The sequence below is a fragment of the Denticeps clupeoides genome, chromosome 9 (genome assembly GCF_900700375.1).
Source record: "Denticeps clupeoides chromosome 9, fDenClu1.1, whole genome shotgun sequence".
Classification (NCBI taxonomy): Eukaryota; Metazoa; Chordata; class Actinopteri; order Clupeiformes; family Denticipitidae; genus Denticeps; species Denticeps clupeoides.
Window position 1 is genome coordinate 22047824 of NC_041715.1, and position 14928 is coordinate 22062751.

At 42.1% G+C, this 14928-nt stretch overlaps 1 protein-coding gene across 4 annotated transcripts in view; it reads left to right on the forward strand.

Moving 5' to 3' along the window:
• The window catches only part of myo16 (myosin XVI), a 120258-nt gene that overhangs the window by 70092 nt on the left and 35238 nt on the right, over positions 1–14928 (forward strand). For all 4 annotated transcript variants that reach the window (XM_028990865.1, XM_028990867.1, XM_028990864.1 and 1 more), the window contains exons 12-16: positions 2121–2186; positions 4924–5051; positions 9549–9654; positions 10613–10730; positions 11544–11691. In XM_028990865.1, the coding sequence (XP_028846698.1) occupies positions 2121–2186; positions 4924–5051; positions 9549–9654; positions 10613–10730; positions 11544–11691 (566 nt within the window). The remainder of the gene's footprint in view (positions 1–2120; positions 2187–4923; positions 5052–9548; positions 9655–10612; positions 10731–11543; positions 11692–14928) is intronic.

A 14928-nucleotide genomic window follows, 5' to 3' on the forward strand; every position in this document is an offset into this window, starting at 1 on the left:
TTTTACAATGTACACTGTCACCAAGTACCAGTAGAACAGCAGCTCAAGCCCCTAGTGAACAACCAGAGGCAACAGCGGCAATAGAAACCTTGAGATGAACCCAGGTTAAGAAAGGGCAACCTATATTCTTCTGATCAGCATTGGATTATCCTGGGATTTTCAATTAGATTTATCCAGGAAATGACAGCATGGAGTCCAGTTGGAGTCCAGTTATGTATTATGATATAATATTGAGGTAGTATATTAAAGTTCCAGCAGATGACAATCAGGGGGTTCAGCAGATGGCTTGTAAAGGCCAGGCAGTACTGGCCCAGCAGGAAAACCCATGAAGGTCATTGATCCCAGATGATCACTCCACACCAGGATGCTCTCCAGGAGAGATTTACCATCCACATGCACTGTAAAAAAGAACAGCTGAGAATATAAAATTTTTCAAGGCAACATTATGCATTAAGAATTTTAAATTGAGTCAACAATTAGCCTTATGATACACACAACAATGATAACGTTGTTTTTTCCATTAAGAATCCTTAGTTAGGTCAATTATCATTACTTACTTCATTCAGCAAATTAATATTTGTCTGTTCAGTAAATGGTTGTGGTGTTCACATAATTAAAGAGTGTATTCCAATTTATCATTACACCACACTTAATTTTTTATATTGTCGTACATAATTAGTAAAAAATACGGTACAATACGGTTGTCTCCACAATAGATTAATAAATAATACATAATTTTAATAAAAATATATAGAAAAAAGGGTTCACTTCTTGAAACAGGCATTGAATTTCAAATCTTTTTACACTGGATTCCAAATTCTTTTAACAGTCACAGTAATATTCTGTATACCTAAATATTCCACCAACCCTAAATACAGAGGTTCATTTAGAACATGTGCCTTTATAGTCTAAATGCAGTGCGGACAGGTTTAACATGTTAAGTACAAAAAAAGGCATTAGGAGGTCTGAGAAATGCAATGTGCAAACTCTAAAATACATGCACCCTCACTTAAAAATGCCATGTTTTCCATTGTGTTCTTAATTCTCAAACATTTGTATAAACCATTAAAACCATTTAAGACAAACATACATTCCATCAACATGACAATATGGCAGTATGGGTTTCCCAAAATAATTTTGCCATAAATGGTAAATTAACTTTTATCACACATTCAGGTAGGAAATATTTAGGGTCTGAATAAAGCTGAAGAGCATGCTAGACCCTCACTCATAAATTACTTAAGTTTTTCATTGTGTTCTTAATTCTCAAACATTTGTATAACACAATCTGACTGGACACACAGCCAATGTTGATGTCTACTAAGATGGACCAGAACAGATTACTGACCTTGAAAATATGCGCTCTTCTAATTCTGCAACCTTTGTCAACAGACTAATCACGGACAAATGCTTTTTGCAACTAAATGGGGTTCTACCACTAGCATAACCATAACTAGCAAAAATGAACATGTTCCAATTTGAACAAGGGATGATGGGGGCTATGAGTGTGGAAGTGATGTGAATTAATGCCTTCACCTGCATATCAGTTGCAAAATAGTTCACATGTTACTCTGTGACCAGACAGCAGAAGCCTGAGTTACTGAGGGGATAGAGGAAATTGGAGTAGTGCATGATCTTTAGTCGGTTTCTGAATGCTTTGTTGAATTTGTTTGTGGATGGTGTTAGAGATTTCATACAAGTGTTTGGGAAACTAAACACTTGTACATGTATGACATGTTTATATTCTGCTACTGTAGAAAACCACATTTACTTTGACATGATGAGTGAAATTAACCTTTGCTTCCTGCATGGACAAAGCAGCATATTAGCACTGGCCTGATTGTTCCCTCTGCTTTAGCAAATTCAGTACCTTGGTTATGTTAGAAATCAAGCCTCATGCCCTCCCACCAGGGTGGCAGACAGAGGTGTGAGATTAACGAAAGTGCACTGGGCCCCCAGATATTTCCTCCCAGGGGCAGAATTAACAATTAGCATTAATGTTTCAACCTTGAGGTTTGTGAGGACATTGTCCATGTCTGAAGTGTATGAGTGATGAAAGCTGCAGAGAAGGCATTTTAAACTGAGCCATTAATTTACTGCTCTTTTGTGACCCTTTTCAGACATACATAGGACACATCCTCCTGCTCATCAACCCGAATAAGGACCTGCCCATCTACTCTCACCTTGTGAGTATGGGACTGAATATATGCACATAAGTATACACAAACATATCTATTGTGTCTGTGTGTGTGTGTCTGTGTCTGTGTGTAGAAACAGCCAACACGTATGGCAAGAAATTGGATTTGATTTCTCCAATCGATTCTGTCCTATTTCAATGGTTCAAATTCAGGCGCACACACACACGTCTCACATTAGACACTTTCAGTTTCCCATTAGAATATGAATGAGGTGTCTGTTGGTAAGAGTCCCTTAAGCAGGCACAATGATTATGGGCAAAAAATATTTACATGCTGTGTAAATATGACCTGTGTGTGTGTTCCAATGTAATCCATGCAATCAAACTGTAAAAAATAATTGTAAGCATCATGCCAGGAATGATGCTTACTGAGGAAATTGTGCTCCTTGTCAGAGCTGTGTTTTCCTGTTTCTAAATAAATAATGGTACATGTTTACTACCAAAAGCACTTTGTTTGCTTTGGTTCAAATCAGTCGGTGAGTTTAAAAAAAATTATAATTTTCCTCTTTGTTCGGTTTCCTTTCACACAGGAAAAAAAAATCAACTCAACCAATTTGTGTCACTTTGAATCATGTGAGATTTGCTTATTAGTCAGATGTATGACTCTGGGAACAGCAAAAGTAAATACAGGAAGTAGATCTTCTGTTATGGACGATTACATAAGCACGACTTCACAATAGCATGTAGTAATCAGACCAAATGTCTATGAGCCACTGCACCTTCTCACAACTCCAAGTTTGTCAATGGGTCATCTTACAGTATGTTGAGTCTACAAAAAGGATCAGGCTTTCTGGAGAGTTGAAGAGAGCAGAGTCTAGTACACACATGCGCAACAATGACTGACAGCCAGGCTCACATGGTTCTGTGTTCCAAACTGTCATGCAACCAGAGTGACACTTAAAAAGAATGAAGAGATCTGTTTTTGTCACAAAAAAAACAGTGACAGACAAAAAATAAAACATCACATTGTAATAATTATTTTGAATTTATTACAGAAAATAAGTATTTTATATGATAGGAAAATACATTCAGCAGTTATTTTGGCCCACTACTTGATACAGATCTTCATTAGATCTTTCAGGTTTTGGGACTGTTGCAGGGAGTTTCAGGTCCTCCATAGATTTTCGATTGGGTTTGTTGTGGAGGATGCTGGAGATTCCTTCAGGAAAAATGTACATAACAGGAAATTATAGTATGCAGAAGTTTTTGCAATGCGCAGTAACAACCAAGATGACGCACGTATTAGTGTCATCCGTTGCTACCCTTTCTTGTCATGGAGTTGATCACCAAAACCTGCGCCCTCCACCTCTGCCGTGCCAGTCCCGGCATCTATCAGGCTGGGCTTGGTGAATATCAGATCACTGGCAAATAAAACCTACATCCTCAAGAACTTATTTTCTTCACATGAACTGGACTTTCTCTGCTTGACAGAAACTTGCATGCCCCTTTTACGTCGTATGAAATCTCACTCTTTGAACTGGGTCATTAGCCTGCGATCTTCTGTGCCCTGGTTTATCGACTGCATAAATATAATAAGGACTTTTTAGGTAAATTTTCTGACTTCCTGGCAGATTTCATTCCCAGATACAATTTTAATATTCATGTGAGCTGCCGAAGAAGCCCATGGTCAAGGACTTTCTGAATCTACTGGACTCTAATCTAAAACAATCTGTAAAACTGCCCACTCAGGAGCGGGGCCATACACTGGACCTTGCTTTAACACATGTGATATCAGTAGGTAACCTGGAAATTGGAGACATGAGGTTCTCAGATCATAAGCCTGTTTTATTTGATTTTACTCCTGTATTGACCTCGCTTCCCAAGGCCCATGTGAAAAATTATTGATGCTGTGTGATGCATGTACTAAACTCTGAAAATGGATGCAAAGGTTAACAATATTGTAAAATCGTGCTTTTTTTCAGCTGAGGCACCTGACCAAATGAAATCTGGAAAAAGTGATTCACGCTTTCATTACATCCCGCCTTGACTTCTGTAATTCATTGCATTGCAACTGCATGTTTTCTCACTGCTGCAAACAGGCGAGATCACATAACCCTGATCTTAGCCTCACTTTACTGGCTCCCTGTCTGTTTTAGAGTCCGGTTTAAAATTAGTTTTTGTTTTTTTAAATCACTGAATGGCTCAGCTCCAGCCTATTTGTCAGACCTACTCCTTTCTTACACTCCATCCCGTTCTCTCAGGTCTTTAGACCAGAGAATTTTGTCTGTTTCTAGGTCACATTACAAGCAGAATGACCTACCAATCAGGGTCAGAAAGTCTCCGTCAATCACTGTCTTTAAATCTCGTTTAAAAACTCACATTTACACCCTGGCCTTTAACCCAGTGTAACGTGGTTGTTATATGTTGTGTCCAAACTTTTGGTGAGGAATAGAGGGTGTATGCTGTGAGGTTTGTTTAAATATGTGTTGTGAAAATATAGTGTATGTGCGAGCTGTTCTTGATATATGACCGGGTTCCCAGCTGCCCACGACTCTGGACATTCAGACAGAACAGTGACATTAGATTTTACCATTCTGGGAAAAAGACAGGAAGCACTCGAGAGGAAGCACTTAGTCAGCCATTAATTTAATGAATAGTTTGAGGAATATATGGTGTATGCACAAGGTTTGTATGTAGATGCATGAGGAATATATGTTGTATGCGTGAGCTTTTCTTGATATGTTATCTAGGGGGCGCCTCATAGTTTTCTTTCCTCTTCCTCTCAGGTGAGTCAGTTGTATCTCAGCTCAAGTGGACGTCTCTGCTCCTCCCTGCCCCCCCACATCTTCTCTTCAGCGGAGAGAGCCTATCACATGATGCTGCAGGAACGACGTCCACAGTGCTTCATTATCAGGTAATGACTGACTATACACTCCTGTTCCTCCATTTTCTGACAGTCTATACTCAAGGCAGTCTCAGTACAACCAGTGGTAACACATTGGTGTCCCAAAAATTACATTTGAGATTGACATGCTTTCTTTATTCTGCTGTCTTATAGCTTTTGTTTTAATTTAGAATGAACTAAAATTATTAATTTTATGTTTAATGTATTGTGACTTTTTGCACATCATATTTGGAGTTATGAAATGTACTTTATGTTGCATATTTAATGTGAAAAAAAAGGTTAGTATTTGAATTAAATGCATTTCATGTCTTAATAATGCTAAAAATTTAAATATGGGTCATTGAAAGTTGGGGATTATAGACTTCTAAATAAACAGAATTTCTATGGCACATCACTAAACCCCCTTTCTTGCGATTACTCCAGAGGTGAGTTGTAACAAGTTACATTTACTCTATGTTTACCATGTTTACTTTAAATGCCACTTTTTAATTTACTTGAGTACATCTGTGAATTAGAAACTTTCTTTGCTACATATTGCAACACTTGCCTTGTTACTGTTTTAAAACAATTTATAGGGTTTATTATCGCCAAAAAGATGTTGGCAGTAGCTTTAACACACACCATTCAGTCGTAGCAACAACAATCAAAACCGTTTCACCAATCAGGCAAAGCCATGTAATCACATGACCACAGACAAACCATGGTGTCATAGTGGCACAAACTCATTACACATAGCAGATACACAAAATGAAAAATGGCAGAAGCCACAGAAATGCCAGTGTTAAAACCAAAGGATACAGAAAGTAATACAGAATCTTTCATATAGAACCTTTGTCACATGATTCCATCCATGTGACTGGGAGCAACACAGAAACGAGGTAACGTTACTCCTATAAATTGAGAAGATGGCCACTGCCAGCCGCTCAGTCATTGATTGACATGCATCAATAAGATTGGGCTCCACTCTACTCTCCAAGAAGTAAGACCGTTCCTGCCCTTATCGCATCCTCTCTCCTGAACTCCTTCCTCTTGTCCTGTCCTATATTGTACCCTATTCGCGGTCGCATATTAAGTCGGAGGGAACTTACCTGCCTCCTTGAGTCCCACTGCACCAAGGTTCCTCGTCTCCTCCAACATGCGCTCACGTTCTGGTTCTGTGGACTGTGACAACCTTTTAGCGTTCGAAAGCACTTTAACCTCAATATTTTCTGTAAATGTTACATTTCCGGAAGGTCCAACTTACTGATCATGCACAATTTTGAAAAAACACAATTTTGTTAATTATTTTTTTATTTTATTTGTTTATTTGGTCCTGTCTGTTTGACAGACCATTTACTATTGTGCTGGGAATACGTCTTTGGCTCCCTGAGGGTAACCGTTGAAGCTAGCGACTCGAAAATCGAGGCGTACGATCTGACTTATGGGACCAGTTGGTGTCGCCAACAGGGGTTTGGAAAACACGGAAAAACACGGAAAACTGTGGAAAAGACAAAAAAGGACGTGTTACATTCAAGGCTGCCACGGTAAGACCGTGAAACGCACAGATACAATGGGGAGGGCCTGACCTCTCAGCACAATATGGCGTATTGTTTGTTTTGGTAGGTCGTATGGGCCGCCCACAAATCGGGTTCAAAGCTGAAAAAGTACGGTTTACTATTGTGCAGAGGAAGAAGTTTTCAGCTCCCTGTGACCAGCCATAAAGGTCGAGTCACACAATCTGACATATTGGATGTGCCGCTACCCCCAACAGGAAAACTTGGAAAATTATGAAAAAAGCAAAAACGGCCATGTCCTGCATTTGTGGTTGAGTACATAAGAGTATGAAACACACAAAAAAAAGGTCACAAAATGACATATTGGTTGCTTTGTTGGGGATTACGGAACACCCACAATAAGTGACCAAAGTGTGAAAAATATGGTTTCTTAGAGTTTGACATGGTTCACACACCATTCAGTCGTAGCAACAACAATCACAACCGTTTCACCAATCAGGCAAAGCCATGTAGTCACATGACCACAGACACACCATGGTGTCATAGTGGCACAAACACATTACACATAGCAGATACACAAAATGAAAAATGGCAGAAGCCACAGAAATGCCAGTGTTAAAACCAAAGGATACAGAAAGTAATACAAAATCCCAGTCTTTCATATAGATTCCATCCATGTGACTGGGAGCAACATGGAAATGAGGTAACGTTACTCCTATAAATTGAGAAGATGGTCACTGCCAGCCGCTCAGTCCTTGATTGACATGCGTCGAGACTCGGCTCCACTCTACTCTCCAAGAAGTAAGACCGTCCCTGCCCTTCAGTGCACACACGTCAGGTCATGCGGCTTTTCGTTCCGCACAGTTTGACATATGGCTTGTCTTGGTCGGATTTACGGTCTGTGCGCAATTCCCCAATTGTCCAGATGGTTTGACATACAAAGAAGTTTTCGATGTTGTCTCATGGATCTCTTCATGCACAATTTTGGAAAAACCAAAAAGTGTCAATGGGCGAAAAAAAGTTTATTTGTTTATTTATTTATTTATTTATTTATTTTACTTTTTCCGGCACTTAATGCGGGTCTTACCGAAGCACACAGTGCTATATATCAAAAATTAGTACTTTATTGTGTGAGGTTTATTAGGATTTTATTAGGATTATATTAGGCCTGGTCTTTCGGCCACTTTATTAGGGACGCCCGGTCCTTCGGCCACATTATTAGGGATGCCCGGTCCTTCAGCTACTTTATGAGGGATGCCGGTCCTTCGGCCACTTTATTAGGGATGCCTGGTCCTTCGGCCACTTTATGAGGGATGTCCGGTCCTTTGGCCACATTATTAGGGACACCCTGTACTTTGGCCACTTTAATAGGAATGCCCGGTCCTTCAGCCACTTTATTTATATCTTGGCCACACCCTGTTAGCATTTTTGATGCTAACATGTTTTTTTTTTAACATTGCCCAAACGTCACCAAATTTAACGTGACACATCTTGGCCATGCCCTCGTTGCGTTTTTGATGTTAACACACTAGCATTAGCATGCTAACATGCAAATATTTAAACATGCTCCAAACGTCACCAAATTTCACTGGACCGCCTGATCCATCGGCTACTTTAATAACACTGCCTGATTTTACAGCTCAGGAGGCCATGCCCACTCCTGCAAAATGCCCAGGCAGGCCCATCAAAATTTGCTCTGGAATTTTGGCTTCTAGTTATTATTATTATTTCAGTCACTTTTTTGGCAATGAGGGTTGTATATCAAAAAACTGGTACTCTATTGTGTGAGATGTGCTATTATTTTTAGATGTGCTTGAGGCCAAGCTAGTGTTAATGCTTAAACAGGGTCAAATCCGCACCATCATTCCTCAGTACCTACCTATCTTGGACTTACTGACAAAGAGACCTCAGTCTGTCCGGATCGGGAACAGCATCTCCAGCACCACCACACTGTGCACTGGAGCTCCTTGGGGCTGTCTGCTCAGTCCAATGCTGTTCTCCCTGCTGCCCCATGACTGTGCAGCGATGCACAGCTCCAACCACATCATCAAGTTTGCTGATGACAAGAGAGTGTTATCTATCTGTAACATAATATTAATAAATAATCTATCTGCTTTCTGTCTGGCTATCAAGGGATGCAGAGGTGTTGCTCTTGCTCTTGCTCACCCTCCCTTATCTTACATTTACATTTAAGGCATTTAGCAGACACCCTCTTCCAAAGCAACTTACAACGTGTTTTCACCATCAATGAAGTGATCAATTCCGGTTCACTAGGACCCCCAACTATGAATACAATTACTAAGGACTGAACCAGTATCTGGGTGGCCTGTGTTAACAGATAAGGACGGATTCGTCTGATATTGTGGAGAAGGAATCTACATGAGCGGGAAAGATTGCTGATGTGAGTCAAGAAGGAGAGTTGGTTGTCTATTGTTACTCCAAGGTTGCGGGCTGTTGTAGAAGGAGAGAGCTGTGATTTGTGCAGGTTTGAGATGAGAGACTGCCATCTATCTACTATCTACTAAACTCCAAGATGGCGCCATGAGGTCGGCTGCTGTTAGGACTGCATTGACCTAGTTGACGTAGTTTTTGGCTTTTAAGTTAGTATTTCCTTCCTCTGCCCTTCACCAGCAAATCCACCACCATTGAGCACATTAAGTATAACGGAGACACCCTTGTTTCTATTAATATACAATGTACTCACTTCACTTTCACTTCAAACTGACACTGCTAGTGTCCTTTTACCACTGCACAGTAGAGAACATGCTGATATGTGCATAGTTCTCAGTAGCATAGAAGAAAGATGCTCCACAGGGTCATTAAGGTCCACCCATCACACCCAGGACATGCATTGCTTGTACGCCTTCCTTCAGGCAGACTTTTCATATCCATATAGATTAAGACAAACAAACTGAGGAACAGTTTCTACCCTTCAACCATCACCATACTGATTGCTGCTAGGTGGTCAATCTCAGTATAACACGCTCTCTTCCACTCCCTATGTCTCCTGCAGTGGGGAAAGTGGCTCAGGGAAGTCTGAGGCATGTAAGCACATCCTGAAGCACCTGTCAGTACGTTCCTGTCCAAAGGGCTTTGCTCTGGAGCCCAGGATGAAACATGTGAGTCGCACTCATTGCATGCATATATCTAAATACACACCAATAGCACCATTGTAATTCTTTTTTTTTATTCCCACACAATGCTTATTGCAGCTACAATAAGAGGTGTAACTTGTTTGAGTGTGATGTTAAAGATGGATATACATTATGAATGTTTTCTTTGTTTAAAGCATGGTGTTCTATTAAAACTGTGGCTCCAGGACCACTTGTTCTACTTTATCTACCTAATCTTAGAATTGGTATTGTCTGTATTGTGTAGAAATCGGTAATTTAAGCCTGTGTTTGGAGACTAGTGTTGTCTCTCTCTATTGGCCATGCTGTGTCATTGTTCTATGTAACATTTTAATAGACTCATCAACTTCATTGTGCAGTTAGAAAGCATTTTTTAAAACTTAAAATGGATGTCAGAATTATGTAAACCATATAGTAAAATAGACATACCTAAATTAATATATTATTACATTTAACATAGTCCACCCTTTAAACCACCACTTGAGTAAATGTACAAAAGAATTTTCCTTCAAATGCACTTAAGTCTGAAAGTTGAGTCATTTGGTCTCACTCCAATTTCCTTCTGACATCTTATAATGGGTCCTTCTAGCCATACCCTTGTTTCCCCTCTCATTGTTAAAAAAAAGATTAAACTCTTTTTGACATGTAATGGAGATTAAGTAAAGAGTTTCTCTGCATGCAAGTAATTTAATATAGATTCACAAAAATACATGAGTTTTACCCCTGTAAAGCATTAAACAAGTGCAGCCCTGGAGCCAAGTCAATCAGTTGCAGTCAAACAATATAGTAGAGTAGAACCAGTATGGGGACGATGTAGCTGTTGACTAATCATTCTTTGTTTGAAAGAGATTTTTGTTCAATTAAGAAATGAAATAAATTGACCATGTAGTTTTAATGGCTGTAAAAAAATAAGGATGAGCAGATGAAGAGCCTGTCTGTCTTTCAGGTTAACTGCCTCTTAGAAGCGTTTGGTCATGCAAGGACCCAAGTAAACCCCAACTCTAGTAGATTCATTAAACTCATATGCCTGCAGTACTGTGAGAAGAGAAGGACTCTGCTGAGAGGTACATACTCATACATCCATGTGCTTAGGTCTTTTTTTAAACAGTGAAACACACATTAACTGGGATGATGGCTTTACTAGTAATACACTGTGAAAACTATTGGATGGTTTTCAAAAAAACATGCATCCATTATCATATATATATACAGGAACACATCCTAGAGTGTGTTCAGGGCAGTGGTGGCCTAGCGGGTAAAGAAGTGGACCCGTAATCAAAAGGTTGCGGACTGAAATCCTGAACCGTCAAGGTTCCACTGAGGTCTCCTAGAGCAAGGTACTGTCGCCACACACTGCTCCCCAGGCGCCTTTCATGGCTGCACAATGGTTTAAATGCAGAGGACACATTTCACTGTGTGCAATGGGTGCTGTGGTGTGGTGTGTCACATATGACAACTAATCACTTTCACAAGAGGAGCCTACAAGTTAATTTATGTATAACTTGTTTAACAGGATTTCTACATATACACAGGCATATACTTAGAGTTTCCACTGACCACTTGTTCCACTGGATGGTGATGATCAGCATTAACATCCACCCTTTTTAGTGAACAAAAAGATTTTTCAGCTTTCCAGCATTTATTTGTCTGAAAAAGATTCAAGTATATCAACAAATCAGCAACGCTTCAAAGAGAAACCAACTGACTTCAGGTCAGATCATGGTTCGAAGTTTCACAAAAATCTGTGTTTTATGTTTTGTGCACTTTTTTATATGACCTACAGAGGGCAATATTACTTTATAAAAATAATTTATATGAGATCTGTCATCTACAAACATCATTTTCCATTTATTGATAATGCCTATTAACTGTTCCAGCTTGGGTGAACACCTTTGCGCTGGAGAAATCTCGAGTCATCTGTACACCACCTCGGCATCAGAACTTCAACATCTTCTACCTAATGGCCGAGGGGCTGTCAGCTGAGGAAAAGAGCAGTCTGTGCCTCAACAACATCCTGGCACACAGGTACACACACAAACGCTTGTATACATACACCAAGCACACACACAGCACAAATATCCAGACTGAACACACCCCCCATGACACAATAGCAAGTGTTATCAATACATGCAAAAGAAAAAAAACTGTTCCTACTTGAGGCATTCATACATAGTGACAGGTGGCATACAAGGCTGACTCATGTGCAAGAATGAGCTACAGTTTACTGTACTGGGAATATAGCAGCAACCTCGCTAATGGTTAATTAACAGCGATTTAAATGACAAACTTGACCACAAATCGCCTTCATTAACCAGTTTTTAGTGTAGAGGCATTCATCTGTATTAAGTTGTGCCACACACAGGACTGTTCCTGTGTGTTGCACTACTTAATACAGATTAATGCCTATTGATGTTCATGATGATGCATTGGCCTACACCCTCTTCCCTTGACAACATGATGACAGGAAGTGTTTTTAATCATATACTCAGTTCTGCATTAGCAGAAACCAATGCAAGCAGATGATAAAGTGCTGACTGGCTCTAACGGCCAAAAAAAGAAAAATTGTCTGAAAGTTGCAGAATGTGCCCCCTGACTAATACAAGTTCTCTTTCAAACATTCGCTCAGTATCTCATTATGGGAACACCCTCATCATGACCGATCATGGAAGAACCAATGACACCACATCCGTCACAGACGGACCAATGGCAGCTGCACACAGGGAGCCCCGCCTCCCCTATATCAGCTGCTGCAGTCCACCGGAAAGGTCTTTTCGCACTCTTCCCCATGAAGATCTGTAGAATTTCCTCAGCGCCCGGACTGTGGCTGCCCTTTGCTGACAGTTCACTGGCGAGCTGTCAAGGATCTCACCTTCCTTTCCTCGAAGTACTGAGACCTCCCTTTTCGCTTCATTTCTGTGGTAGAATATTGGTCTCATGATCTCAGGCAAGGACTCCCACCCCATGTGTGTTACGTGCATGGGGGTGAAGCACACTCAGGTGTCGCTTGCTGACTCGGATGGCTACATTCCCTAAAAGACCATGCCGTTCAAAATTCTGGAGAGGAGACTGCGCTTCGCCGCACCCGTACGCGACGGCTTATGTCTGTTACCCAAATTCACGGTGGAGAATGCCTTAAAACCCCCCACCCCGCGCTACCACAAGCTGGGCAGACATAATGGACTTCGAGTCCCCTATGTTGCCCCCACTGTTCGACGATCCCAATTGTCGAGGAGGAGGACGATGATCAGCTCCTCCGAGCTGTTTTGACATTGGCGGCATGGAGGAGCTGGGACTCTCCAACCCCCCTCCACCCAACCAGGAGGGCCTCATTCTCCTCAGCAGGACCTTCACTCCCTGTTTAAATGGAGCGCTTTTTTACCTGGGAAAATGGAGTGCATCTGCCAGAGCACATAATGTGTTCTCACTCCTGGCGACGTACCAAGCTGAACTGCTCGACTCTGGTAACCTCAATCCAGCTACCTGGGAGGAGATCTGCATGATCTCAGACCTCAATCTGCGCACACGAGGCGCCATTCAGAGTTCTGGCCATACTATGGGTTTCGCCTTCACGGGCAGGTGCTCACTGTGGAGCGGCTAAACCTTGTTTTTCACCATTAATTCTCCCCTCACCATTCTCAGGGTTTATTAAAAATTGCTCTAGCGCATCAAGGCCACTGGCCGAGGGCACAGTTTTTTTTGACAATGTAACTTACTCAAAGAGCTTCATGTCTCTTTCATGTCTCTTCGCCTCAACAAGATGGTGCTCAGGTGCCGCTTGTGGGGAGGACAATACTGCTTGCATGCTGTGTGGAGAGCTGGCGCTCATGTGCAGTTCACCCGTGGGTTTTGGCGACGGTAGGAAAAGGCTACAGACTGCAGTTTGCGGCACGACCCCGCCGCATTCTGCGGAGTGGTTCCTTCACTTGCAACTGGGTACTCGGCTTAGGTTTTGGAGGCAGAAATAACTTCCTTTCTGAGCAAACAAGCAATAAGGCCCGTCCCGGTGGAGGAAATGCAGCGGGGGGGTTTATTCTCGCTATTTACTAGTCCCAAAATGGGACAGAGGGCTCTGTCCTATTGTGGACCTGCTTGTTTTCAACAAACACCTCAGACAGTTCAGATTCAGAATGCTCATTAACAAGGGCCTTTTTCGCTTGATCCGTCCCAGCGACTGGTTCACCACAGTGGACCTGCAGGACGCGTATTTTTATATAGAAATCTATCCTGCCCACAGGAGATATCTCTGATTCTTTTACCACAGCGTGGCTTATGAGTTTCTCACGGTTCAGTTCGGCCCATGTGAGTCTCGAGGCCCATGTGTGCAAATGTATAGAAGCCACTCTGACCCTGCTCAGATTCTCGGGTTTCAGGGTTCTGACCTATCTGGACAATTATCTGCTCTGTGCCCAAACGCGAGAGCAGGCAGAGCACAACATGCTGGTGACCCACCTCACCAGCCTGGGTTTCAGCATGAACTGCACAAAGAGCTTACTGATGCCCTCTCATATCGTAGAATATCTGGGCCTCCAGATAAGTTCTGTATCTTTTCGTGCTTCACTGTCTGAGAGACGAGTACTTAAAACTGCATTTGTTTGTTCCGCAGCGGCTGAGTGGTCCAATTCAGGACCTGTCTGCACCTTCTGGGACTCATGGCTTCTACTATAGCTGTGGTTCCGCTGGGTCTGTTAAACATGACGTATTTTCAGCGCTGCGTCTGACCCCCCACCGTCACCTCAGCCATCTTGTCATTGTCTCAGCAGGCTGCCTCACGGCTCTCCGCTGGTGGCGGAGGCCGGGCAATTATTTGTCTGGCGGCCACTACGTGTTGTGTCCGTAAGGAAGACGGTGACTACGGACGCCTCCCTTACGGGCTGGCAGGACAGGATGCCCATATAAACTACTTAGAGCTATTGGCAGTTTTTCACGCTTTGGTGCATTTTCTTCCCCACCTGCGTGGCTGTCATGTTCTTATCAGGACAGAAAATACAACCGCGGTGGCGTATATCAACCGGCAGGGCGGAACGCACTCTCGCCATCTGCACGGTCTTGCGTGAAGATTAATTCACTAGTGTTACATGCACCTCACCTCGCTGCGGGCGACGCATGTACCAAGTTTGATGAATTTGGGGGCGGACCTCCTCTCCATGGGGAACCCCCTGTATGGGGAGTGGAAGCTCCACCCTCAGGTGCTCGGGCAGGGCTGCCGTAGATCTCTTCGCCTCACGTGTTAACTCGCAGTGTGCGTTGGGGGTGGACGCACTG